At 35.9% G+C, this 25,474-nt stretch overlaps 1 protein-coding gene across 6 annotated transcripts in view; it reads right to left on the bottom strand.

Moving 5' to 3' along the window:
• WRN (WRN RecQ like helicase) overlaps nucleotides 1-25,474 on the bottom strand; it is a 154,065-nt gene that overhangs the window by 6,716 nt on the left and 121,875 nt on the right. For 5 of the 6 annotated variants that reach the window (XM_058720211.1, XM_058720212.1, XM_058720214.1 and 2 more), the window contains 7 exons: nucleotides 24,375-24,451; nucleotides 19,337-19,412; nucleotides 18,987-19,099; nucleotides 16,673-16,787; nucleotides 13,112-13,243; nucleotides 10,550-10,712; nucleotides 2,314-2,510 (listed from right to left, as the gene is read on the bottom strand). In XM_058720211.1, the coding sequence (XP_058576194.1) occupies nucleotides 2,314-2,510; nucleotides 10,550-10,712; nucleotides 13,112-13,243; nucleotides 16,673-16,787; nucleotides 18,987-19,099; nucleotides 19,337-19,412; nucleotides 24,375-24,451 (873 nt within the window). The remainder of the gene's footprint in view (nucleotides 1-2,313; nucleotides 2,511-10,549; nucleotides 10,713-13,111; nucleotides 13,244-16,672; nucleotides 16,788-18,986; nucleotides 19,100-19,336; nucleotides 19,413-24,374; nucleotides 24,452-25,474) is intronic. The other variant, XM_058720213.1, reaches the window with a different exon arrangement.

Genomic DNA, 25,474 nt, shown 5'->3' with positions numbered 1-25,474 from the left:
GAACGTCATAAAACAAAATCAGAAAAATTCAAAAAGGAGGGAAGTTCAGTGAAGAATTAGAAGCAAAAGAAAAAAGTGTATAGAAGTGAACATTAAACTACGAGGAACATAGCCATAAACATAACAGATTCTGCCCAAAGATATAGAAGGGGAAAAAGAAGAAAATTTTAAAGAGAAATGAAGAACTAGAAAGAAGTCATGAGAAGTGACAACTAATGCAGCTAGGCAAAGAAGATCCAATATAGACACAGTATGAGTCCCTGAAGAAGAAATATAAAGCAGTGGGACACATACTAAAAAGTAATATTTAAGAAAACTTTCCAGAAATTAAAAAAATTTTAAAAAGATGTATTTAAAGAACCCACTGTGTACCTACATATGTTGGATCAGAACTGCCAATTATCAGGACATAATTAATTTTCCTTCATTAAACACAGGCACGATTGAACTTCTACAGCAACCACAACACATGTAAAACTACAACGCATCAACTAATACAAAGAATTTGTTTTCACATTATTATGTATTAGAAGACTCATAATCTTATGATGAAATAGACTAAGAGATACAATCCAGGTTAGCAGAAAAGATGACTGTTCACATAGGAAATACGTGAAACCAGCTCTACAGTATTCAGGGTAGAATACTTTCTGTACTTGGGAGGAGGCTGAAAGAAAAATACTTTGGCTGGCTCCCTCCTCTCTTAATCCACCTCCTAGACCCAATAACCTTGTTCCTCTAAATGGGGGTGGGGAGAGAAGACTACATCCAGTAGGTTCAGCATGACTTCCACCCATTCACCCAGTCCCCCCAAATCTCCCCACTCTGTTGTCGGCATCTGATGCTATTTCGATAAGGGAAAAGCCAAATGCTAGTATGTTATTAAATACAGTATTTCACATAAATGTGTACCGATAATCAGGAAAAAATAACAAGTTAGACCTTTTCCTTTACTGATAGGTAGAAGTTGGTAAAAATTTAAGGGTTTAGGGGTGCCTGGGTGGCTCAGTTGGTTAAGCATCTTGGCTCAGGTGATGATCTTGACAGTGAGCTTGAGCTCAGTGGGCTTGAGCCATGCATCAGGCTCTGTGCTGACAGCTCAGAGCCTGGAGCTTGCTTCAGATTCTGTGTCTACCCCCCTCTCTCTGCCCCTCCCCTGCTCATGCTCTGTCTCTCAAAAAGGAATAAATGTTAAACATTTTTTTTTAATAAAATAAAATATAAAAATTAAGCTTTTAGGCACTTGGTATAGATTTCAGAAATAAAAGGCTGGGAAACAGAAGCCAAATTTCACTACCACCATCCCAACATATATTCTCTTTTATGTCCTTCTTATAGCTAGCTCAATTGTGTAAACAATGAAAAGAAGTCCAATTTAATCCAATTTCATTAGGTTATCTAGGACATGTCTAAATGCAAACCTAACTGAAGTACAGAATTTAAAAACACCAGTTCCTCTCATTTTTAAACTATTGAGAAAAGGAGTTTAACTGCTGGAAATCCCACAAGGACTACCTTAGAACTGAAATGGAATCCCTAATGCCCTACCATAAATATTAGCAACCACCTACTACTATGCTTTCTAGTTAATTATTAGTTTTCACAACTTTTATCATGTAGTCATATAATTTCAGCTAGAAGATACTGAAGGTTAAATTTTCAAATTATTCAATCATTTAATAGAATCATTACCAAAGAACAGTCATCTCATCCAACACACAGAGCAATAATTTCCAAAGCATTTAATTTTAATAAATATACCATCTAAAATAATACTAAACTCATGGTCTTTCTCTGATCATGCAAAAAGTATGCTGGGATATACTCAGGACCATGTACAACAATTACTCCTGTGCCTGAAAGATTCAGTATAACAGGAACAAAGCATGATGAATGACAGAATGACAGACACACTGATTTTGGGGGGTATTTGTAACAAAATTTGTTTTCCTTTTCATTAACTACATAAACTGCCAAATGCTCAAAGCCAATATTAACTATGTCTATGAAAGAAAGAGAATTGTCAGGCTACATATAGCCAGGATGAGGTAGACGTAAAATTTAAGCTGATAATCCACACAAAAAGCTAAATAGATGAGCTACATGTCCCTTTTTCTGTCATTTAAAAAATCACTTTCCTCAAATAAGATTTATGAAAAACAAAAGAAATAAAGCACAGATTAAAAAGTAACCTTACATCAGAATTTATACATTTAAAAAATACAGCATTCTAGTATTAGAATATGCAAATTGAACCAACTGACACTGTATGAAAATTCTACATATAATTAACACCTTGGTATTAGCACCTACTTCTTCCTTGCTCCTCTTAGAACTTGAACAGCTCTCTTCAGAGTTGGGGAAACATCTCTTTCTGGTGGAATCACAGGAAAGCTGGTCTAACCGTCTGTTGTCACCATCTTTTTCCAGGATCTCAATTGCCATATGGATAAGGTATGTGTCAATGTTTTTAGGAACCAATGCTCTAATAAGTTTGATTTTATTTATATCTGTAAAGGATGAAAAAATAAGATTTAAAAATAAATTATACAGAACATTTTAGAAAGCTTTGAGCTGAAAATAGTGAAATATTTTGTAGAAAGCAGGGAGGAGGGTGTCCAAAGAAAATGTTCCTCTTTCAAATGCCTACAGCCCTACAAACAGAAATTAAGTAAAATGTGTCCTCCCCTCACCCGTGCACCACCTGCAATTAGCCCTTGCCTCCAATTCTCAAAGTCAGGTCAATGCCAGCGAATTCATATAAATTATGTTTCAAACTGCTTTTTTTGAGGTGCCCTGAGAAACCACTATCTACAGAACTGTTTCTAAAGGAATAATGCTTCAAATTCCAAATATCAATTACAATCATTTTTGAAAATGACTTATTCTTAAAATTTTTTTTATGTTTATTTTTTGAGAGAGAGAAAGAGTGCGAGTGGGGGAGGAGCAGAGAGAGGGAGACACAGAATCTGAAGCAGGCTCCAGGCTTCGAGCTGTCAGCACAAAGCCCAACACAAGGCTTGAACCCATGGACCATGAGATCATGACTTAAGCCAAAGTCGGACACTTAACCAACTGAGCCACCCAGGTGCCCCATGAAAATGACTTATTCTTAAGATAGAAGGTAATCACACTTGTAAATAAAATGCTAATAAAAAAAAGATCCTTTCAATAGATAGTGTAGCATAACAAAACACACTATTTAAAATGCATAGTAACTGAGTTTTCTGAGAAAGAAATAACAAGGAATTTTTGATTTTTGTAACTCAACAGAACCGATTCAACTGCGTGTTGTGTCTTCACACCTTTTACAAATTATTTAGCAATCTCCCACAGACCACTACTTACATTTCAAACACTTCCAACATCACATTCATGTGAAATGTTCTAGGAGTAGCTTAAAACTAAGCAGCTTAGAATCTATTCACTCATCTTCATGTAATTATAAAACTAGTATAAAACATTTCTGACACTCAATTCAAATTCACAATGCCACCCTGAAAAGGTGGTCTTTCAATTATTCCACTTTTCAAGGTTTATATTCTCCTTTCAAAGATCTTATCTTGCTAGTCTTGGACTTAAACAAACAAAACAAAAAAAACACTGCAGTTACAAAAAAACGCAACAGGAAGAGAAAAGGTTACACAGCTAATGGAAACTAAGACCATGGGGTATCAATGATTTAGCCTCTACTCTTTCTAACTTTAAAGTTTTAAAATGTGAAACTGATTCTAATCAAAAACTTGGAAAGATAAGGGGCACCTGGATGTCTCAGTCGGTTGAACGTCCAACTTTGGCTCCTTGGTCATGATCTCGTGGTTTGTGAGTTGGGAGCCCCACATCAAGCTCTGTGCTGACAGCTCAGAGCCTGGAGCCTGCTTTGGATTCTGTGTCTCCCTCTCTCTCTCTCTGCCCCTCCCCTACTCACACCCTCTCTCGCTCTTTCTCAAAAATAAATACACATTAAAAAAAAATTTTTTTTTTAACTTGGAAAGATAAGATTAACTCTAAATGTAATAAAATTAGCAATGTGACTGCCAAATCTATCAACCAACTAAAATTCTACTTGCCCTTTGGCCATTATACCATCCAAACACCACAGAAATTTGGTCCATTTTACTACTTCATTAATTTCTTAATGGCTGAGAAGTCTGTGTCTGAGCTCCCTTTCAGGTCTTCAGGTTTTCTTTCAAAAAAAAATTTTTTTTTTCCAATGAACATTACATTACGTTTATTTTTCCAGATTTCTAGATTCTTAGAAGTGGGATTGCTAGTTCAAAGGGTAAACACATTTATGTTTTCATACATACTGGCAAACTACCTCTATAACTGTGCTATCTCATACTATAAGCACTACCCACATGTAGCTAGCTACCTGAAATGTGGCTAGTGTGGCTAAGGAACTCAATACTTAATTTTAAGCAAACTTAATTTAAAATTAAATTTGAGAACTGATACTTGATTCAGTTATCAGAAAAATTTTACATACATTTGGAACACATTGAGTATCTTCATCTACTTTATTCAGCTGTCAATTTATGAAAGCTAAATACAGATCAAGTATTTTCGATTACAATTTACTATCAGAATTGACATGCTGTAAATATAAAATGCATACACAATTTCAAAGGCATAGTACAAAAAATAAACAAAATATCTCAATAATTTTATATTGATTTTATGCTAAAATTGGTAACATTTTTAATACATTGAGTTAATTAAATTATATAATTAGAATTCATACATCTGTTTATTTTTACTTTTCTATTTTATCTTTTACTTTTTTAATGTGGCTACTAGAAAACTTAAAATTGCACATGTGAATAATAATATATAGACTTGTTGAATCTCTACGCTGCACATCAGAAACTAATGTAACAGTGTGTCAACTATACTTCAATTAAAAAAATTTTTTAATTAAAAAAATAAAATTGCATGTATGGTTCATATCATATTTTGTTTTGGATAGTGCTGCCCTAGAAAAACCATACAAAATTTCCTGTACTCCAGCCAACTAACATGACTATATTATATTACATTTATTTTCTTCTATGGGTATTTAAGCCCTGGGTAAATAAACTATACATCCTTAATTTCATCATACTGTAAATGTACATTATACAAGCGAATTCTTTGGAAACATAGTTCAATAACTTTGAATTATCATGGCATCATAGATTCAATGAATTATTTTGAAAGGAAAAATGAGATATTTTATTCCATTTGAAACAATGTGTTTCTGAAATTAGAATGTCTTCTTTTCATAAAAGTATGATGTGTAAACATTTGCTTATAGTTTTAAACCACTGTTAATGATTAATAAATGTATAAAGTTATTGTACTATAATTTGAATATAATTTCTAGATATAATTAGAAAATCCTTATATTCACATTACACATTTCTGTAAGTACCCTTAATATTTTTATATTAACGTTGATTTATTTTTGAGACAGAGAGAGACAGAGCATGAACAGGGGAGGGGCAGAGAGAGAGGGAGACACAGAATCTGAAACAGGCTCCAGGCTCTGAGCTGTCAGCACAGAGCCTGACGCGGGGCTCGAACTCACGGACCGTGAGATCATGACCTGAGCCAAAGCTGGACGCTCAACGGACCGAGCCACCCAGGCGCCCCAATATTTTTATCTTAAAGTCATCCTACAACATACACATGCAAATAAGGGGCATCTAGCATTAAAGACACATCTCCTGCCCTAGCTTTACAGGCAAGTAAGTGCTGAAAATTTCTACTGGAGAATAATGAACACTGGCTACAAAGCTTTAAAAGAGATCATATTACTCCTAGTTTTGTGGCAGGTCCCTTGGAAGCCACCCTTAATTTTCCAGTTACATGCACATAAACAATGGAAGAATGAGATTATTCAAATATTATCCAGACACCTCATTAAATGTCTTGCCTAATTTATTAAGCATAGTTACAATTTCAACTCCATAAAAAATCTTAAAATTACATAAACATGGATAAACTAAAACATTAAAAAGTTTTAAAACTTCTGTAAATATTAAATAACAAGGACAAAACCTACTTAGCAAATAAGACAGCATGAAAATAATACATGTGATTTCTCAATTCACAAATACTCTGTTTTCAGGTATAAGATTAGGCCATAATAAAATAATAGAAAATTCTCAATTCAGTATTTTGCAGAATTTAAATGCCAATCAAACCTGTTCACTAAAACACCAAATTATATAATATGGCTACAGTTAAATAAAACATGAAAATAACGCATCTGAGTCATTAATGTAGTACGTACATCTTCATTTCTTATTACAATTTATAATTCAAAAATGTCTTCTCTGATTAGAGAATAGTATTTCTCTTATCAAGTATCAAGGAAAAACAAAAATTCAAAAGTAAAATTTCACATTTCAATAAGTGTTATCTTACATACTATAAATATACAATCAAAGAAATAAAATTTAGAGCTCATAGTTCTCAAAATCTATCTTTCTCAATTTTGGCTTTGGAAGTAAACTACAATAATATATTTTTTCACATTATATGAATAACCTACATAGAGTGTATAGGCAGAAAGATGAATTAAATGTTTAATAAGTAGATTTCAAAGTTTTCTTTATGTAGAATTTCAATTTAGTATGAATCTCTAAATGAAAATTTATTTGCTATATTCAGTATATAGTGGTAAAGACAAATTTTTTGTTGTTGTTGTTGTTATCTATTTTGAGAGAGAGAGAAAGATCATGTGCATATACAAGCAGGGGAGGGGGAGAGAGAGTGAGAGAGAGGGAGAGAAAGAATCCCAAGCAGGTTCCACTCTGTCAGCATAGAGCTGGACACTGGGCTGGATCCCACAAACCGCAAGATAATAACTTGAGCTGAAATCAAGAGCTGGACACTCAACTGCTGAGCCAGCCAGGCACCCCAAGACAAATGTTTTTTGTTTTGTTTTTTAATTTTTAAAATGTTTTTTTATTTTTGAGAGAGAGAGAGAGAGAGAGAGCGAGAGCGAGCGAGCATGAGTTGGGTAGAGGCAGAGAGAGAGGGACACACAAAATCTGAAGTAGGCTCCAGGCTCTGAGCTGTCAGCACAGAGCCCGGTGCGGGGCTCGAATTCACGGACTGTGAGATCATGACCTGAGCTGAAGTCGGACGCTTAACCAACTGAGCCACCCAGGCGCCCCTTAATATTTCTTAATTTAAAAAGTTGTCTGACATCAGAAATGAAAATTGCTAAACTCAGAATGTAGAGGAGACTAGAGAATATTTAAAGATACTAGACATATAAATATGTTAACCTGATTATATGTAAGTATATTTATTTTACCCATCAATGAGAGGTTTATAAACCCAAATCTTACACCAGGATTAGAAACTGCATATTTCTTTCTTTAAATAGTTGGCAGTACGCTTAAACATCGTATAGTAAAAAGAAAAACTTGCTCAGTCACTAATCTTGACATGATATTAAAACAATCTGCAACTCTCTAGGCCTCAAATTCGTATCTCTGAAACAGGGCTGGATTAGCACAGTGAAAATTTAATGATTTCCAATTTCCTTTCCAGGTCTAAAATCCTGTAATTTTACAACTATATGATTTGTAAAGCAAATTAGGAACACCTGGATTCTTTACCATAGCCAAATAAAATAGATGTTGTCAATAATTGGCTAAATACTAGAATGTTAAATCCTTCCCTACCATTTCCCTCTACCAATAATGAATTGAAATTAGAACATCTATTTTATGTCATTCAAGAATATCTGCCCAAGGGACACCTGGGTGGCTCAGTCGGTTAAGCATTCCACTCTTGGTCTTGGCTCAGGTCATTATCTCTCAGTTTATGGGTTTGAGTACCTCTGCACAGCGCTGCCAGTGCATCTGGCTACCGCTTCGGTCATGATCTTGCGGTTCATGAGTTTGAGCCCCCCATTGGGCTCTGTGCTGACAGCTCTGAGCCTGGAGCATGCTTCGGATTCTGTGTCTCCCTCTCTGCCCCTCCCCTGCTCGCTCTCTCTCTCTCTCTCTCTCTCTCTCTCTCACACACACACACACACACACACACACACACAAAATTAAAAAAAAAATTAAAAAAAATTTTAAGATGAGGAAAACTAGGGCTTGGGGAGATTGGGTAATTTGCCCAAGGTCACATAGCTGTGAAATGGTAAGCCTACATTGAAACAGGTCAGCAGTCACCAGAGACTTTGCTCTCACTGACCAGGCTGACACATTCGCCAGTCTTCAGGATTTAAGGAAGGTAGCCAATGATACCAAACACGATGGTCAACAGGAAGCAAAAAAACAAAAAGGAAAAAGGAAAAAAACTGCACAAACTCTTTCAGAGAATACCACCTACTACCCAACAGCCTCATCAAAAGACAAATACTTCTTTAAGTCCTGAGAGTTTATACATACACAAAGGAAAAAAATAATTCCACAAGTATTAAAATCAAGAAGGCATCGGAGTCTTTGACTTCCTTTACAATACTATTTTACTTTGCATTGGAGAAAGAGAGGTTTGATATAATCATAGTTCTAACCCTACAAAGTAATCACGGTTTTCCTTCCTCTACCTTAATTTCAAGGTAGGTGGCTGCTGGAGTTGGAACAATGGGAATGTGACCAGGACAGCTGCCTAGCTTTCTCATAAGATGATTCACGGCTAAGTAAGCTTGGATGTTTTATCACAGTCCGTGACACAGCACTCAGGTTTTCAGATTTAGAGACCTACTTTAACCTTAACAGATCCACATTAGCCATGCTAACGAGCTGTCAATTCCCTGATTTACAATAATGAATTCACAATTATCACACAGATAAGTATCCAGATTAGCAAGACTAGTGCATACTTTCCCTACAGACAGATCTACTTGAGAACTCAAATTATAACCAGAAGGCAAGGAAGTGATATAGAAGCAGAATTAGTTGCTGAAATGTCTTCCTCAAATACTCAAATAAGATCTTGGCATAACTAATCAATAGGCCCTTAATATACTTGAAGTCTCGGGGCGCCTGGGTGGCTCAGTCGGTTAAGTGGCCGACTTCGGCTCAGGTCATGATCTCGCGGTCCGTGAGTTCGAGCCCCGCATCGGGCTCTTTGCTGACAGCTCAGAGCCTGGAGCCTGTTTCAGATTCTGTGTCTCCCTCTCCCTGACCCTCCCCCGTTCATGCTCTGTCTCTCTCTGTCTCAAAAATAAATAAACATTAAAAAAAAAAAAAAAAAAGAATATACTTGAAGTCTCATTGGCCAGGATCAGAACTTGCATGTTTGTTTTTTTGAAATAGTTGGCAGTACAACTTTCATATGGTATAATTAAAACAAATATTTTCGGGGTGCCTGACTCAATTGAGAGAGCATGTGATTCTTTATCTCAGGATCGTGAGTTTGAGCCCCACACTGGGCACAGATATTATCCAAAGGAAAGAAAGAAATGTAAATAAATAAATAAATAAATAGATAGATAGATAAATAGATAAATAATCAATCTTTTAAGGTAAAAAGAAAGAAAAATTTTAGTTCTCTGGGAATAATTTAGATGACTACTACCCACACTTGCCTCTTCGTCTTTGTCTTCCCCCTCTGCCTCCATAGTTGATCAATGGAAGCGATGAAGGTGTCCTTTCTTTAGGCCTTCAGTCAAGCTTTCCTCAAACCTAGAATTATTGCTGCCTTTTAAGGTGACTTTAATATCTTTGTTCTAACCAATTTAACATAGTATTGACTGTGCTTTCAGAAGGTGATCTTATTTCCCTTATTTCCAAATTTTGGGGGAGAACGGCCTAGTTGTTCCCAAGTGGTAATGAACCTGAGTTAATAAAAACTTAAGTATTTGCATTGCGGTTGTGGAGATAAGGCTTTTTGTATGTCTACTGCTCTGCCCTAAGAATGTGGAAATATTTATCGGATTTATTGAATTCTAACATGGCCAGGTTGCACATGTAGGGAGAAAAATCTTCTGAGGTAGCTCATCTTTAATTCTGTAAAAAACAGATCATAATTTTTAAGTTTCTGCAGGGCAGGCAAAGGGGCTTGGTCTCAGCACGGCTCAGGTTCTGCAGCAACGTGACAAGAGGACACCATTCTACGTGGGGGCCTAGAGACCTGGGACCAGCCCTTCAACATCACACTGACTGAGACCACTGTATTGAATAAGAATTGTAGAATAAGGCTAATTCAGTGAAACAAATGACAAGGAATCTGTAAGATTCAAGGGGAAGTGAGAAGTCAATACGGGAAATGAACATGGGAAAAAAACGTGTTGTTTTCAAGGGGTGAAGCAGAAGTTAGAAAAGGATGAAAGTTCATTGTTTTGGGGGTAGTGGAAGTTGTATTCTAAAGCCGAAAAGGAAACCAAGAATTTCTCAGATGCAGTCTCTTCTGAGTGGTAATGGGAAGAAAGATTGGTTTCGAAAAACAATTAACAAGCATTACCAAAGTAAGTTTTCATAGTAGCATAAAGGGTTAATGCTGGTGAAGTGAAAAATATTAGTGGATTGCTTGTTTACTTCATCTGGGTTCAGTGACTCAAGTCATTAAGGCTGTAGACGAGGGTCACAGTGATCACCTGAGTTGATGGGAGGGTTTCGGATAACATCAGCAATAATCTTCTGAACCTCTGGAGTCAGGCCTGCTCGCTCCGAATCAAGTGGGCAGCCAGCTCTCACCGCCTGGGATAAGTGCATGCCAACTGCTGTGAGAGGCAGAATCCTGTTCTCAGCTATCCTCATCTAGAGAAAGAGGAACAAAACAACCAGTGAGGTTTCAAATGTTTGCACGGTACTGTATGCAAATAAAAGGTCCAAAACCTTCAGGTAGTAAATGTTCACTGAGAAATAAACAATGCACTGAACTTTCATTCCAAATTTTCAAGTTTACTATTTCTTTAAAACTGCCCACATTATACATCTCCAGTTCTACTTTTTATACTTACTGTATTGAATAAAACAAAATCATCCAGCTTTAGCTAAGAACTCATTCCTCAATCCCTCTATAATTATTCACTTTAAAAACCTATCAGTAGTAGAGAGTAATCATTCTGTGGAAGTCTACTGACTGCCACAGCCTTTTGAAAATAGAGGAAACTGTAATCCAATATTCTATAATTGAACTACTACATGGTATTTCAGTTATATGAATTTCCAAGAAGACAAGTCCTAAAATGCTTAGTGATAATGTAAGGCTCCAGGTGCATTTTATACAAGGTTCTTGAGAAGACTTTAATAAGGTTTTTATATTGGCTCTATTCATAAAATAATAACCACAATTTATTCTGTCATCTCTTGCCTAGCATTAAACTTAAGATGAATTGTTTTAAATTTAGGACAGCATTACAGATTCATGTAGCTTTTTAAACAAAGGTAGTTCCAAATCCATTTACTACGTACATTAGATAAAACATTGCTTTAAATACTCAGAAAGTTTAGTCAGCTCTAAATTATTTCATGATACTCCCTTAATATATCTTTGAAGTATGAATTTGGATTGTATTTACGTGAATGTAGATACTTTCACGGAATAGAACATTTGAAGCACTAATTACATCCTTCAAAGGTAGATTTTAAATTACCTTAATTAAATGTCTACCTTTTTCTACTACACAGTATGCACCATGTGTGCATAATATCAGGGTTATTTGATCCCAGGCATCAAATTACCTAGAACTAATTGTATTATTGCTCCAGATTAATTAGTCCTTAGGTATGGTTAATTTTGTGGTTAGTTGGCACAGACCCTCTCAGACCCGTGGGAAGAACAGATAATTATACCATGATATTACACAATAACAAACAACAAAATAATAGCATAAGACATTAATGAAAATACACCATTCTTCACATTTTTAACCATGAATATGTAATATAATACTGAAACTACATGAAACCACATATCATGGCATAGTATTAGAATGTACTTTATAGAAGCTATGCCAAATTTTCTTAGTACCATATTCAATTATGCCATAGATATTGATGTTCAATTTATGTATATACAAGCATATTTAACACACATGTGTAAATTACTATTTAAATAAGAATTTTTTTCAAAAATAGTTCAATGGAATTATTTGGTTTCTTCTGTAATGGCTTTGGTACTTTTAATTTTAGAAATTTGACTGTTTAATTAGAATATCTATTAAGTGATGAAGACAAACTATGGACTGTTTTTCATATTTACACTGGCCTCAACAGCCTTAAGGATTTAGGCCAGAACACTGAATATGAAAAAACATTAATATGGCCATTTTTCACAGTAATGAAGATTTTTTTCAAAGACCATCAGGCATGGTTTAAAAAACAGAATAGTATTAGAGGATACAGAGTGGAAAACAAGTTTGTTGTTAGTGGTTTTTTTTTTTTTTAAACTTATTTCTAGCTTCTTGGACATCCTTCCAATGATATTCTATGCATTTCTGTATACATACACAAGGATACGTCAATAAATAAAAATGCATATATATACACACAAATTTATGTTTTTCAAACAGCTCTGCATCTCCCCTTTAATGTATCTTGGAGATAATTCTTTATCAATACATAAGCTAATAGTTATTAAACTATTAGTCCCAGCTTTAAAAAAAATAGAGTCTTAAAATATGGCTGCTCTAATATCCCTAAGCTGTAAGTGTGTTTAACAGCACCTCTATACAACCTCTATAAAATAATCATGGTCAAAGTATACTTGCTGTTTTTACTTAATTGACAAAAGTAGGCTTAGCAGAAAAAGAAAATGACATTCTAGTCTAAAATTACATATAGGGGCGCCTGGGTGGCTCGGTCAGTTAAGTATCCGACTTCAGCTCGGGTCATGGTCTCACGATCCTTGAGTTTGAGCCCTTGAGTCGGGCTCTGTGCTGACAGCTCAGAGACTGGAGCCTGCTTCAGATTCTGTGTCTCCCTCTCTCTCTGCCCCTCCCTGACTCATGCTCTGTCTCTCTCTGTCTCAGAAAATAAATAAAAACATTAAAAACAATTTTTTTGATGAAATATAAAATGAAACAATAGAAAATATTGTAGGATTGATTATAAGAATTTTATCCCAAGTCACAACTTTAATATTTGAAAAACTGATAAAACACATGTTTACATAAATTTGACAATCCCCTCTAACTTGAAAGTAAAACACTTACCAAAGACATCTTCTTTTCTTGGAATAAAGAATACGTGATGGCCACAGACTGCGAAAGGGAGCATGCTCCATTTTTCGGCACCAGACTGTTCCCTTGTTTTTCCTGAAGTTTTGTATTTGGAAAGAGGTCTGTCTACAAAATTTAAAGTGTAACAAAATGATCAATAATAATATCAATATAATGATAGAGTATTAATATGGTCATTAGGCACTGGGGGGAAAAGTCTCTAAAGAACAGTAAAAAATTCGCTTTTTACAAAGAGCTCAAAAAAGGTTTTTACGTTTTTTGTTTTTAATGTTTGTTTATTTTTGAGAGAGAGAGAGAGAGAGAAGAGTGCATACTCACGAGACGGGGCAGAGGAAGGACAGAGAGAGAAGGGAGACAGAGAATCCCAAGCAGGCTCTGTGCTGGCAGTGTAGATCCCACAACCTAGGGATCATGACCCAAACCGAAATCAAGAGTCCTACGCTCAACCGACCGAGCCACTCAAGTGCCCCTGTTTTTGTTTTTATCTATTTATCTAAAAAGATAAAATAAGGCTAGAGGGAGTAAGTTTTTCGATAAAATATTTGTAATGGCAAACATGATTATAGGACCAGAAATGTCTAGCCTCCCCGTTAGCCAATAAGAGGGAATAACAAATGAACTATAATGTGGACCACTCTGACCCTAAATTTCTTAATCCCTGGAAGTGAATGTTGAATGAATGAATAAACCAAATTAAAATTCAAACTCAGATACCACACCCACAAATTCTAATATATCATAAGTAAATATATCATCACTATATACATATAGTTTAAAAAGATATGTACAAACTGTGGCTCTAAACTTGAAGCATTATCTAAATTCTTCAATATAGTTCTTTAGGACATGTTTAAAAGAAAAAAAGTGGGGAAAGGATTGAAAATATGAGATTAATGAAGAAAATATCTTGAAATAAAGACCAAATGAGAGTTAGTGGTAGAATTATATGATATATGATTCACACAGATACATGAAGTTTCTCCTAACTTTACCTTTCAAAACATAAGCACAAATACTAAATTAAAAGAATTAAATCCAATAGAACTTGACTTACTGTTAACCCACAGAAGTTCATTTCTATCCTAAATAAAAAATGAGTCTGTAGATTAGTTCACAGATACCTAGCACGACTGCAGTTTGGTGAACAGAGAGGCACAGACAATCCAATGACCTAAAGTCATTGTTTCTAGGCACCCCTAAGTTTTCAAGGCAGAGTATTTTTTATTAAATGAAGTGTTTCCATCTGAGACCTGAACGCTGTCAAATTTGGCCCTAAATTCCTAGGAATGCCTAACTAACATCAAACTTCATTAGCCAGATTTCTAGGTATGTCTGTATAACGGTCTAAAGTTGGAGGCAACAATGCGACACTCCTATACCAAAGTTTTGGAAATGTGACCACTGTAAGTTATGCTGATAATCCATACAGATTTTATTATTTAGGGGACAAAATCATGGTATCATCTGTAAACTTGTGACCAAAGGGTTTAGAAACATCCAAAACACTAAGCAAAGTAATATGAGAGCAGTAATCTCAAGAAGATAGGGCTAGAATGTGATTCTAATGAGCAAAAGTCTCATCAAATCATGTTCTATGTAGATGAAAGGCTATGTGGATAGACAGTGGTCAATTGTGGAAACATATAAATAGGAAAGGCAGAACGACAGAAGTAGGCAATGCCTATCCAAGCACTGTCTAGAGGAGAAGATGCCTTAGCTAACTAGATTTGAATAGGACAGCTTCCTGGGCAAGTAATGTATGAGAATGCCTCAACCTGCCTTGATGCTTAGAGACAACTTCAGACACCATCAGAATGCCCCTTGTTATATTCCAGGTATGCTAAGCAACTGTCAGATAAGCCGGCCTCCCATATCCCTTTTTCTTCAATAGGAGAGGAAAACACACTGGCTGGGTCAAGTGAAACTTTCCAGTTGCATTTCTCACTATAAATTAATGAATCTGCATTCCAATATAACCATTTACATTTGCATATGCACACTAGTATACATAAAACCAAGCTCACAGAGAAGGATAATACTCCCCCAAACACAACTATTCTGTGATAAGACATATCAGAGTTTTAAGATTACAAGGATGATTTCTAAAGTGGGATCCAAATGTGCCTGTCCAAAGCTTACAGGAGATTCTTACAAGTAAAAATAGCCCTTTAATATTGTCTTCCAGGGGTGCCTAGGTGGCTCAGTCGGTTAAGTGTCTGACTCTTGATCTTGGCTCAGGTGATGATCTCATGGTTTGTGAGATCGAGTCCCATGTTGGGCTCTGTGCTGACAGTGCAGAGCCTGCTTGGGATTCTCTCTCCCCATCTCTCTCTGCCCCTCCCCCACCCCTCTCTCAAAATAAATAAATGAACTTAAAAAAATTTTTTTAAATACTTCCTTCCATATTTTTAACTCTTCCAACTTTTTATTCCCACCCTGTTATCTTTTATCTTTCTAATTCATCCATTGTTTCTTTAATATGGGGAAGGAAAGTATGCTTTCCATCCTGTACGTGAGGAAATGGAAACCCAAAGAAGTTAAAGAACACTTTAACGTTTGGCTTCCCCAGGTAGACAGTGGTGGAATTAAATTCTTGATTCCCTGATTCTGAGTTTAATAGACTTTCTACCACCTCACAATGCCTCACCTTCTATGTTGGAGTACACAGACTAATAGAGTCTACATGTGGAGTTTAAAGAAAGAAACCCAAAGGTCCCTGTGGAAACGGTCATTTACAGTGAAGCAAGAAGTAAAAGGATAGGAAGAAAACACTATGAAGACTGAAGAGAGGGGGCGCATGGGTGGCTCAGTCGGTTGAGCATCCAATTCTTGATTTTGGCTCAGGTCATGATCTCACAGTTCATGGGATCAAGCCCCATGTCAGACTCTGTGCTAACAGTGCAGAGCCTGCTTGGGGATCTCTCTCCCCCTCTCGCTGCCCCTCTCCTACTCATGCTCTCTCTGTCTCTCAAAAAAAAAAAAAAAAAAAAAAAAAAAAAAATTAAATAAATAAATATAGGTAACTAACATGTTTTTATAAGTGATTTACTATACAAACAATCTGAATCGCTTTTTTAAGTGTCCAGTGTGGAAATGAAAATACAGTTGACCCTCGAACAATACAGTGTGAATGGGACAGGTCCACTTATATGCAGATTTTCTTTTCAACAAATACGGTACAGCTCCATAAATATATTTTCTCTTCTTTGATTTTTCTAATAACATTTTCTTTTCTCTAGCTTACTTTATTGTAAGAACACAGTATATAAAACATATAACATAAAAAATATGTGTTAATCGACTGTCTGTGTTCTCAGTAAGGCTTCCAGTCAACAGTAGGCTACTTAGTAGGTAAGTTTTGGGAGATTCAAAAGTTATCTGTAGATTTTTGATCGTGTGGGGGTCAGCGCCCCTAATGCTCCACATTGTTCAAGGACCAACTGTAAATGGAGAAAATACTGCTGTTGAAAGGTGTTTCTAAAATTATTAAAAAATGTTTATTCTCACAGTTCCTGAAAAATCACAGTATTTTACCTGAATGCTATTTTTTTGACAGAAATGTTTGATAACTTCCAACAGAGGGGCCAACATAAGAGCTTTGCCTTCAGAAACACCATCGATCCTTTTCACATTTTCAACTGCAGTAGGTCTGTCATTCAAAAAAATTAAAAGGTCAACAAACCACTAAAACATTATCACTCCAGTAACATAGCTGATATTTAGTGTCATACTAACAGTAAACATATATTTTTCCAACAATCAGAAACAATGTGTAATACAGGCACTCATATTTTATGATGTCTTTCTTTGCTTTCCACCATTTAAAGATTTGCCATTTTAGCAATTTATGAATAAAAACACCACCACCATTGTCACCACAGAAACATGGTACTAACTGATAAATAGGGTATTATCATGAAGAAACTAATGTTCTACTCTATGACTGATCTTATTATTATTTTTGTAAATAATAAAAAAAAGGCTACTATGAGGCCCGGGGCACCTGGGAAGCTCAGTCAATTAAGTGTCCAACTCTTGATTTCAGCTCAGGTCATGATTTCGCAGTTCATGAGATCGAGTCCTGCATTGGGCTCTGCGCTGACAGCATGGAGCCTGCTTAGGATTGCCTCTCTCCCCTCTCTGTGTCTCTCCCCGGCTCATGCACGTGTGCTCTCTCTCTCACTCTCTCTCTCTCAAAATAAATAACTATGAGGCTTTAACTGCGGACAACTGACAGGCTAAGAAACAAAAAAGAAAATCCCATTCATTATTTACGAAGTATTTACCGGTAACAACAAACCTGCTAACTACTTTAGGCTTTTAACTCACTATTTCTTACTGTATCCAATATCCAAGAGACTGTATGTTGTCTACCTTCTAAAAATCTGCCAATCTCATGATTATTCTTTTTCCTTCAAACATCTTCACTAAATATTAAAGTGTGGTCTTGGAATATTTATTTATTTGTTATTATTATTTTTGAGACATGGGGCAGAGAGAGGGAGAGAGAGAGAATCCCAAGCCGGTTCTGCACTGTCAGTGTAGAGCCTGACATGGGGTTCGATCCCATGACCAGGAGATCATGACCTGAGCCAGAATCAAGAGTCAGAAGCTTAACTGACAGAGCCACCCAGGCACCCCTGAATACTTACTTTTAATGAAATAATTATTATAAAATATAAGCGCTATGTTCTATTATTAAAATTTCTACACTAAAGTAACACCTTTTGGATAAAATTTAGTGACAAGAACAATTTTTTAAAAGAAAGTATAAATGATGAATACAATTTCCAAACAACTATTCTTTGTTAATATTTCTTCTAAATATTTATTGACCAACTTGTGTTTATTAGGCATTGTGTTAGGTGCTTCGGAAGACAGAAAATGATGAGAACATAGTGTCTTTATGCACAGAGTTTAAAATCTGCAAGATAGAACACATGTATACCAATAATAATAATAACAAAAAAAGTAAGTAAAGCATTGTGTAAGAAGTGCCATAGAAGCTTCTTCTAAATTTAATTTTAAAGTCCTTTATGAATTCTAGCGAGAGGAATTACTTTGCTGTTAAAGAGCATATAAGACTTCATGGAAAAAATAATTAATAAAGCCAGATCTTAAAGGATTCCCTAAAAGGAGTTTTGGGGAATCAAAGAAACCACAAGGCAGAAGCAACACTGTAAATAAATATATGGAAGTTGAAAGTGGGTCTTTAACAAATGGTAAAGAGCCTAGGTAAGATAAACCATTCAAAATCGTATGACTTGGCTGGAAAAGGAGGTTTCAGTCCATAAATGGAGGGGCCTGAATTATAAGCTACAGAAGTTAACACAGTGGGGAAGTGTCCAGGAGCACTGGTCCAAACTAACGGGGTGTCACTAAAAAGAGAGAGGAGAGAATACACGGACACATAAGGAATATTTACATGAAAAAGTCTCAAAACTATTTAAATAAGACAAAGATGGGGATCCATGTTAGAAGAGTGAAAATAATACCCGGGGTTTTAAACGTGCATCACTGAGAACACGATGGTATGAATTTTAAAAAGTAAGATATTCAGGAAGAGTTTTGGTAGTTGCCTGAAATGCATGTATGGAGGCTTTGTGGATAAAGAGTTAGATTTTATATAGAATGAATCTGATTGCTGAAAACAGTTGATTTTCACTGACGTAGAAACATGGGTCTATAGCTTGGTGGTGACATTGTGGGCAGCAGCATGGGAGACTGGGGAGTCAACGCACAGACGCGACAGCTGGACCCAAAGTCATACTATCACTTAACAATCCATGTTACAAATACATCACGTTAGAAGAAAATAAGTTAGAACATATGCAAACAGACAGCTTACCTTATTTTGGCCATATCCAGCAGTATCTTATTTGTTGCCAGAATAGCGGGAGGAACACCCTTTTGATTGGCATGTTCCTGCCTTGCTTCCACCAGTTTGCTATACAGCATAGTCTGAACAAAGAACAAAGAAAACAACTCAACATTTTTTGTTTTTTTCAAATGTACTTGGAAAAATCCAGCCTTCTATTTTTAGAGCTTCAAATATTACATTTTCCCTTAGGGTGAAAACTAAACTGTATCTCAGACTCCTTGCTAAAGAACAATTTTTAAAATACTGGCAAAAAAATTTTAAGCATGCATATGTTCACAACTATCCTTTCAAATACTGCCTTTTCACAAAAGCCATACCTGAGTCTTCTGCTCTTCAGCTGAAATAACAGGTTCTGAGGACTTGTAAGATTTTCCCGGTGAATGTACCATGATGCTAAAATATTTAAAAGAATGTAAATGATAAAAGCTTTTCTTTCTCCAAGATCACTTTTTATTTAACCCCCAAAATGAGAATATTGTTCCAAGTCAATAGTAACATTTATTCTTCATAATACCAGTAACATAATTGTGATCTACAACAGCCTAGATTTTCAATAATTTCAATCAAATGCATTCATTATAATGGTAAAGTTAAAACTGCAATTGGAATTCATCAAAAATGAGTATGTTTAAAAACAGCACTTTCCCTACCCTCATCCTCAACTAAATGCTTTAATACTCCCTATCTATAATGAAAATAACTCTTTTTTGACCAAGAGAGAATCTATTGATTCTTTACTGTGATAGATGCTAAAGAATCTACGATTCTTTACTGTGATATCACTAATTTTTGGCTGGTGAGGCACATTAGCATGGAATTAATCAAATTGTTCACACTTTTCTTCAGAATCAAACAAAAATAAGCCAAAGAAAATACTACCGCTTTTGGCTCCTCAAAAGGATAAAAAACACCCAATTAGCAAACAACACGGAAGGTGAGAGGCAGCAAAATAGAAAACCATTTTCTTTAACAAGCATTTCTCACTGATAAAGTAATTATAAGGAGAAAAAGTTATACAAATGAAATTATATGGAATAGCCCATATAAAAGATGCCACATTTAAATAAAGTCCTCCTTTGGTAAAGAAAGGGGGGAACATGTTTGATACCTGAGAAATGTTTATAAATTTCTCTGTTGCAAGAATTCAAAATCTACAGTGTAAAGTAAGATTTCCACAATTACCAAATCTTATCACTAAAATAAGTAGATGTAAGCCTGAGAAAAGATACGTCAGTTCAAGGAATTAGTAATATCAGTTTACTCAAGATAATTATAAATTTGTTTTAAATAATATAATTACATTGATCTTTATCTTAATATTTATAAAAATCTTTATACTAATGTACTGTTTGCAAAATGGTATTTTAAATGATTTCACAAATAAGTTTTATCATCTATACTAACAAATTTTGGGTAACATAGCCCTAAAGCAGAAATATACATGGAGAACATTTAATAAAAAAATATTTTGCCTATGAATGTTATTACAAGTGCACAGAAGAAAAGTTCAAAATTACTACTATGAAAATCACCAAAAAGTAGAGATGTTGTATCCACGAAACAAGAAAATGTTGGTATGTTAAAGAAAGAAGAAAGAGGGGTGCCTGGGTGGCTCAGTTGGTTAAGCGTCAGACTTCAGCTCAGGTCAAGATCTCACGGTCCGTGAGTTCGAGCCCCACATCAGGCTCTGGGCTGATGGCTCAGAGCCTGGAGCCTGCTTCCGATTCTGTGTCTCCCTCTCTCTCTCTGCCCCTCCCCTGTTCATGCTCTGTCTCTCTCTGTCTCAAAAATAAATAAACGTTAAAAAAAAAAAAAGAAAAAGAAAAAAAAAAGAAAGAAGAAAGAGAACAATAAATAGTTCTTAGAAATTAAATTTTTGAAAAATAAAATTAAAATCTTACTAGATGGAAGGGAATATAAAGTCAAGGAACTCTCCAAGAGAATAAACAAAAAGAGATTAAAAACAAGGGAAAAGAAAAATAAGGAACAAGAACACTAAAAACCAAGCAAAGAAAACAAAAAAGACAATTACTAACATCAAGGAAAATAAGGTAGTGGTGGCCATAGTAACAAAGTTTGGCTTAGTAGTATATAATGTTTGAGTAGGTTTAATAACATAAAAACAAACTGTTAATCTGACCAAAACTTGAAATGTAATTGCTTTGGTCAAGAGGGGAATGAAGGAAGGGAAATGAGGGGAAGGCATATGGAGGATAAGCCCTAATCCACCATTATAGAATGTCAACAAAAAAATTTCCAAAACTAGTTGGTCCAAAACCAGTAATCTAAGTATGCCACTTAGAAATATGGTGGCAGGGGCGCCTGGGTGGCTCAGTCAGTTAAGCGTCCGACTTCAGCTCAGGTCATGATCTCGCGGTCTGTGAGTTCAAGCCCTGCATCGGGCTCTGTGCTGACAGCTCAGAGCCTGGAGCCTGTTTCGGATTCTCTGTCTCCCTCTCTCTCTGACCCTCCCCCGTTCATGTTCTGTCTCTCTCTGTCTCAAAAATAAATAAATGTTAAAAAAAATTAAAAAAAAAAAGAAATATAGTGGCAAATATCAGAGAGCCCAGCTGGAAGATTTGAGGATGACTGCTTCTACAGAACAGAACAAAGTAGGTTTGGGAAGGGTGTGAACTGGTGTGCTTTGTGACATGCCATTAAGTACCAATTTTAAAACCATGTACATGTATTATTTTTTTAATGTTTATTTATTTTGAGAGAGAGTGAGTGTGTGCAAGCTGGGGAGGGACACAGAGAAAGGGAGAGAGAGAAGAAACCCAAGCAGGCTCCACACTGTCATCGTGGAGCCCCAGGAGGAGCTCAATCTCACAACCCATGAAATCATGGACCAGAGCCAAAATCCAGAGTCCCATGCTTAACCAACTGAGCCACTCAGGCGCCCCCATATGTATGATTTTCATAAAAATTCAAATGAACTTTAAAATAATAGTTATTGATGTGTAAGCATAACTCTCACTTCTCTACACTAAGCCCATACATTAAAATTAGTATCTGGACTACTCCACAGGTGTCTCAAACTCAGTACATCTATCAATAAACTCCTTATCCCCTTAATATCCAACAATCTCTCAAATCGGTGTTCCTCTTATGTTGCCAGTGACAGGAGGGACAACACTCTTACCCGTAATCAAAGACAGAAACCTAAGTGTCATGTTCAACTTCTCCATTTTCCTCAGCCCACCTGAATTTCCAATCACCAAGTCCTAACAATTCTATCTCCTAAATATCTTACAGTTCTATTTCTGTCCATGCCCACTGCCACTTCCCTCATCTATGTTCCCATCTTCTCCTGAAAATTCTACTGCAATAGCCTTATTTCTGTCTCTACACTCTGATCCTCTAGCCTTCTAATCCCTCCACAGCAAGAGTCACTGATCAAGAGTCAGCACACTCGGGTGCATGGGACAAATCCATGTGTTCTGATAAGGTTTGTAAGCTAAGAATGGTTTCTTACATTTTTAAACAATTTAAAAAAATCAAAAGAACATTTGTGACATGTGAAAATTATATGAAATTCAAATTTCAGTGTCCATAAATAAAGTTTTATTGGAACACAGCCACACTCATTTCTTTACATATCATTTATGGCTGCTTTAAGGCTACAACAGCCAAGTGGAGTAGTTAGAGACCACATGACCCACAAAGCCTAAATTATTTACTATCTGATCCTCTATGGAAATGCCAACCTCTGTTCTCAATCATAAATTTGATGTCACTATCCTACTGAAAATCCTCTTAGATCTCATCTCAACTGATCAAGTTGAGTGCCTGAAAGGAAACTGGATATTCTGGACCCTATTTAATTCTCCAGTCTTAAATATTTACCACTCCCTCACTTCCCTCTACCAGGAAATTGCTAGCATACTTGTTGAGTTCCTCGTCGTATCATACCTTCTTTTGCTTTCAGGTTTTAATATATGGGCCATTCCTCTGCTCAGAAAACTTCCCCTCATTTCACTTCACTTCTACCCAAGCCTTGATCAAGTGTCACTTCCAAACTGCTTTTCCAAAGTGTTACAACCCTGAATTGTAATTTTATGTTCCCTTACCTGTATATCTCACCAGCGTATAAACCCTGGGAGGGCCCGGGGGGTGGGGGGGCTATGTCTCTGTTTTTCCCCACTCAATCCCACTGTCTAGAATAATACCTGGCACAAGAAGATGCCTAGCAAAACCACAGTAAATGTTTAAATGAAGAAATGCTTCCGCATACTGAATGGATATATTGTTTTATACACTACTTAACCTTTTTGTTTACATAAAATGTAGTAATTACTCCATATCTAAACAAAAAGAAATTGTTTTGAGGGGAAGACGTATTATAGTAAATGTTTGTCAGATCCAAAGTAGTATTCTCTAAGTGAGAAATCCATTAGAAAGTAACAGTATCAGGGCGCCTGGGTGGCTCAGTTGGTTAAGTGTCCGACTCTTGGTTTCAGCTCAGGTCACGATCTCACGATTTGTGAGTTCGAGCCCCGCATCAAGCTCAGTGCTGACAGTGCAGAGCCTGCTTGGGATTCTCTCACCCTCTCTCTCTGCCCCTCCCTCATTCGTGCTCCCAGGCTCGCTCTCTCTCTCAAAACAAACTCAAAAAAATTTTTTAAAAAGAAAGTAACAGCATCAGAGCACATTAATTTATTTTCACCTGATACATATATAAACATAGTCCATTCAGTAATCTGTGTATAAAGGTCCTGACAAGTTTTTCAAATTCTCCATCTTCAGACCTTCTGTAATTCTGTACATTCTCCATATTTCCATTAAGTCAGCAAGTCAGACAGCAAGCTCCAAAGTACAACAGGTACATTCATTATTTGTACCAACTCTCATATTCACCATTTTATATTGCCATATAATGTATTTTAAGTGGGCTGGAAATATATATTTTATACAAATATAATGAGTGCTTAGATGCTAGAGGTTGACAAATATAGATTTGAAAATCAGCTCTGGTATGAGCTATGTGCAACTGAACAAGTTAGTTAACTTCTTCACCCTTGGTATCTTCAACTTTAAAATGGGAATAAATAGCGGTGGTTAACTCATAGGCTGTTGTAAGAATTAAATAAGATACTACAAATAATATACTTAGCATTTAGTACAGAGTTTGGCAAACAATAATACCCAAGAAGTGTTAGTTATTAAATTAATGTTAATACTATCATTTTATAGGTCTTCTTCAATAATTCTAACACTGGAGGCTTATGCTTTAACTTTTAACTTCCTTCTGCCAACTGAAATAGCCCAACATCTGACAGATATTTACCTTTAGGAAAGGAAGAAAAAAGGTATTGATATAGTAAGTATAGAAAATAAAAATTTTCAACTCTGTACCTTCTTTTGGGAATGTTACTGCCAGAAGAAATTTTATCAGATGCTTTGTAAGAATACATCTTCTCCAAGTTAGACTGCTTTTAAACATAGAAAGGTCCATTAAAAAAATCCAAAGTTTCAAAAACTTTTAAATATGAAAAGAATATGACATAAAATCTCACGATTACAATTTCTCCTCTAAGTCATCAAATAAATCACCTGAAAATAAGCTCTTAGATTATCAACTTCTAGGATGCTACTGGCAGTTAGTCCTATTCCTCCCAAATCTAGAGAATATATGATCAAAACAATTATTTGAGATGCAGCAGAGGCCAAAGTTACAAATGATTCAGTTACACTCTGCATACTTTAATAAAACAAAAACTTTACCAAAAAATTTAATTCACCACATTTTCCTATTACTCCAGTGTTCCAATTACGTGAAGTCTACCTGTGGGTATTTAATCTATAATAGTTATCTAAGACCCAAAACATAAAAGAAGAACATGTATGCATGTGTGTATGTGAGTGTGTATATAGTTTTACTGAGAACTTTTAGGAATCGGGCTTATTTGTTTTCTATCAATTATATGTATCATAATGTGTAAAAAAGAAAAAAACTCCAGGCCAAATGAGTTATAAAATAGGCTTTAAAAAAATCAAAATACGGGGCACCTGGGTGGCTCAGTCGGGTGAGCGTTCGACTTCGGCTCAGTTCATGATCGAGAGTTTGAGCCCCCCATCAGGCTCTCTGCTGACAGCTCAGAGCCTGGAGGCTGCTTCAGATTCTGTGTCTCCCTCTCTCTCTGCCCCTAACCCACTCACATTCTGTCTCTGTCTCTCTCAAAAATAAATAAACATTAAAATTAATTAATTAATTAAAGTTTTAAAAAGTTAAAAAATCAAAATAGGTGTGCCTGAGTGGCTCAATGAGTTAAGCATATGACTTTAGCTCAGGTCATGATCTCACAGTTCGTGGCTTTGAGCCCCATGTCAGGATCTGTGATGACAACTCAGAGCCTGGAGCCTGCTTTGGATTCTGTGTCTCCCTCTCTCCCTGTTCCTCCCCTGCTCGTGCTTTTTCTCTCACTCTCTCAAAAATAAATAAACATTAAAAAAAT

This window comes from Neofelis nebulosa, chromosome 3, assembly GCF_028018385.1.
Source record: "Neofelis nebulosa isolate mNeoNeb1 chromosome 3, mNeoNeb1.pri, whole genome shotgun sequence".
Taxonomy (NCBI): domain Eukaryota; kingdom Metazoa; phylum Chordata; class Mammalia; order Carnivora; family Felidae; genus Neofelis; species Neofelis nebulosa.
This window is presented reverse-complemented; position numbering and strand designations above follow the sequence as displayed.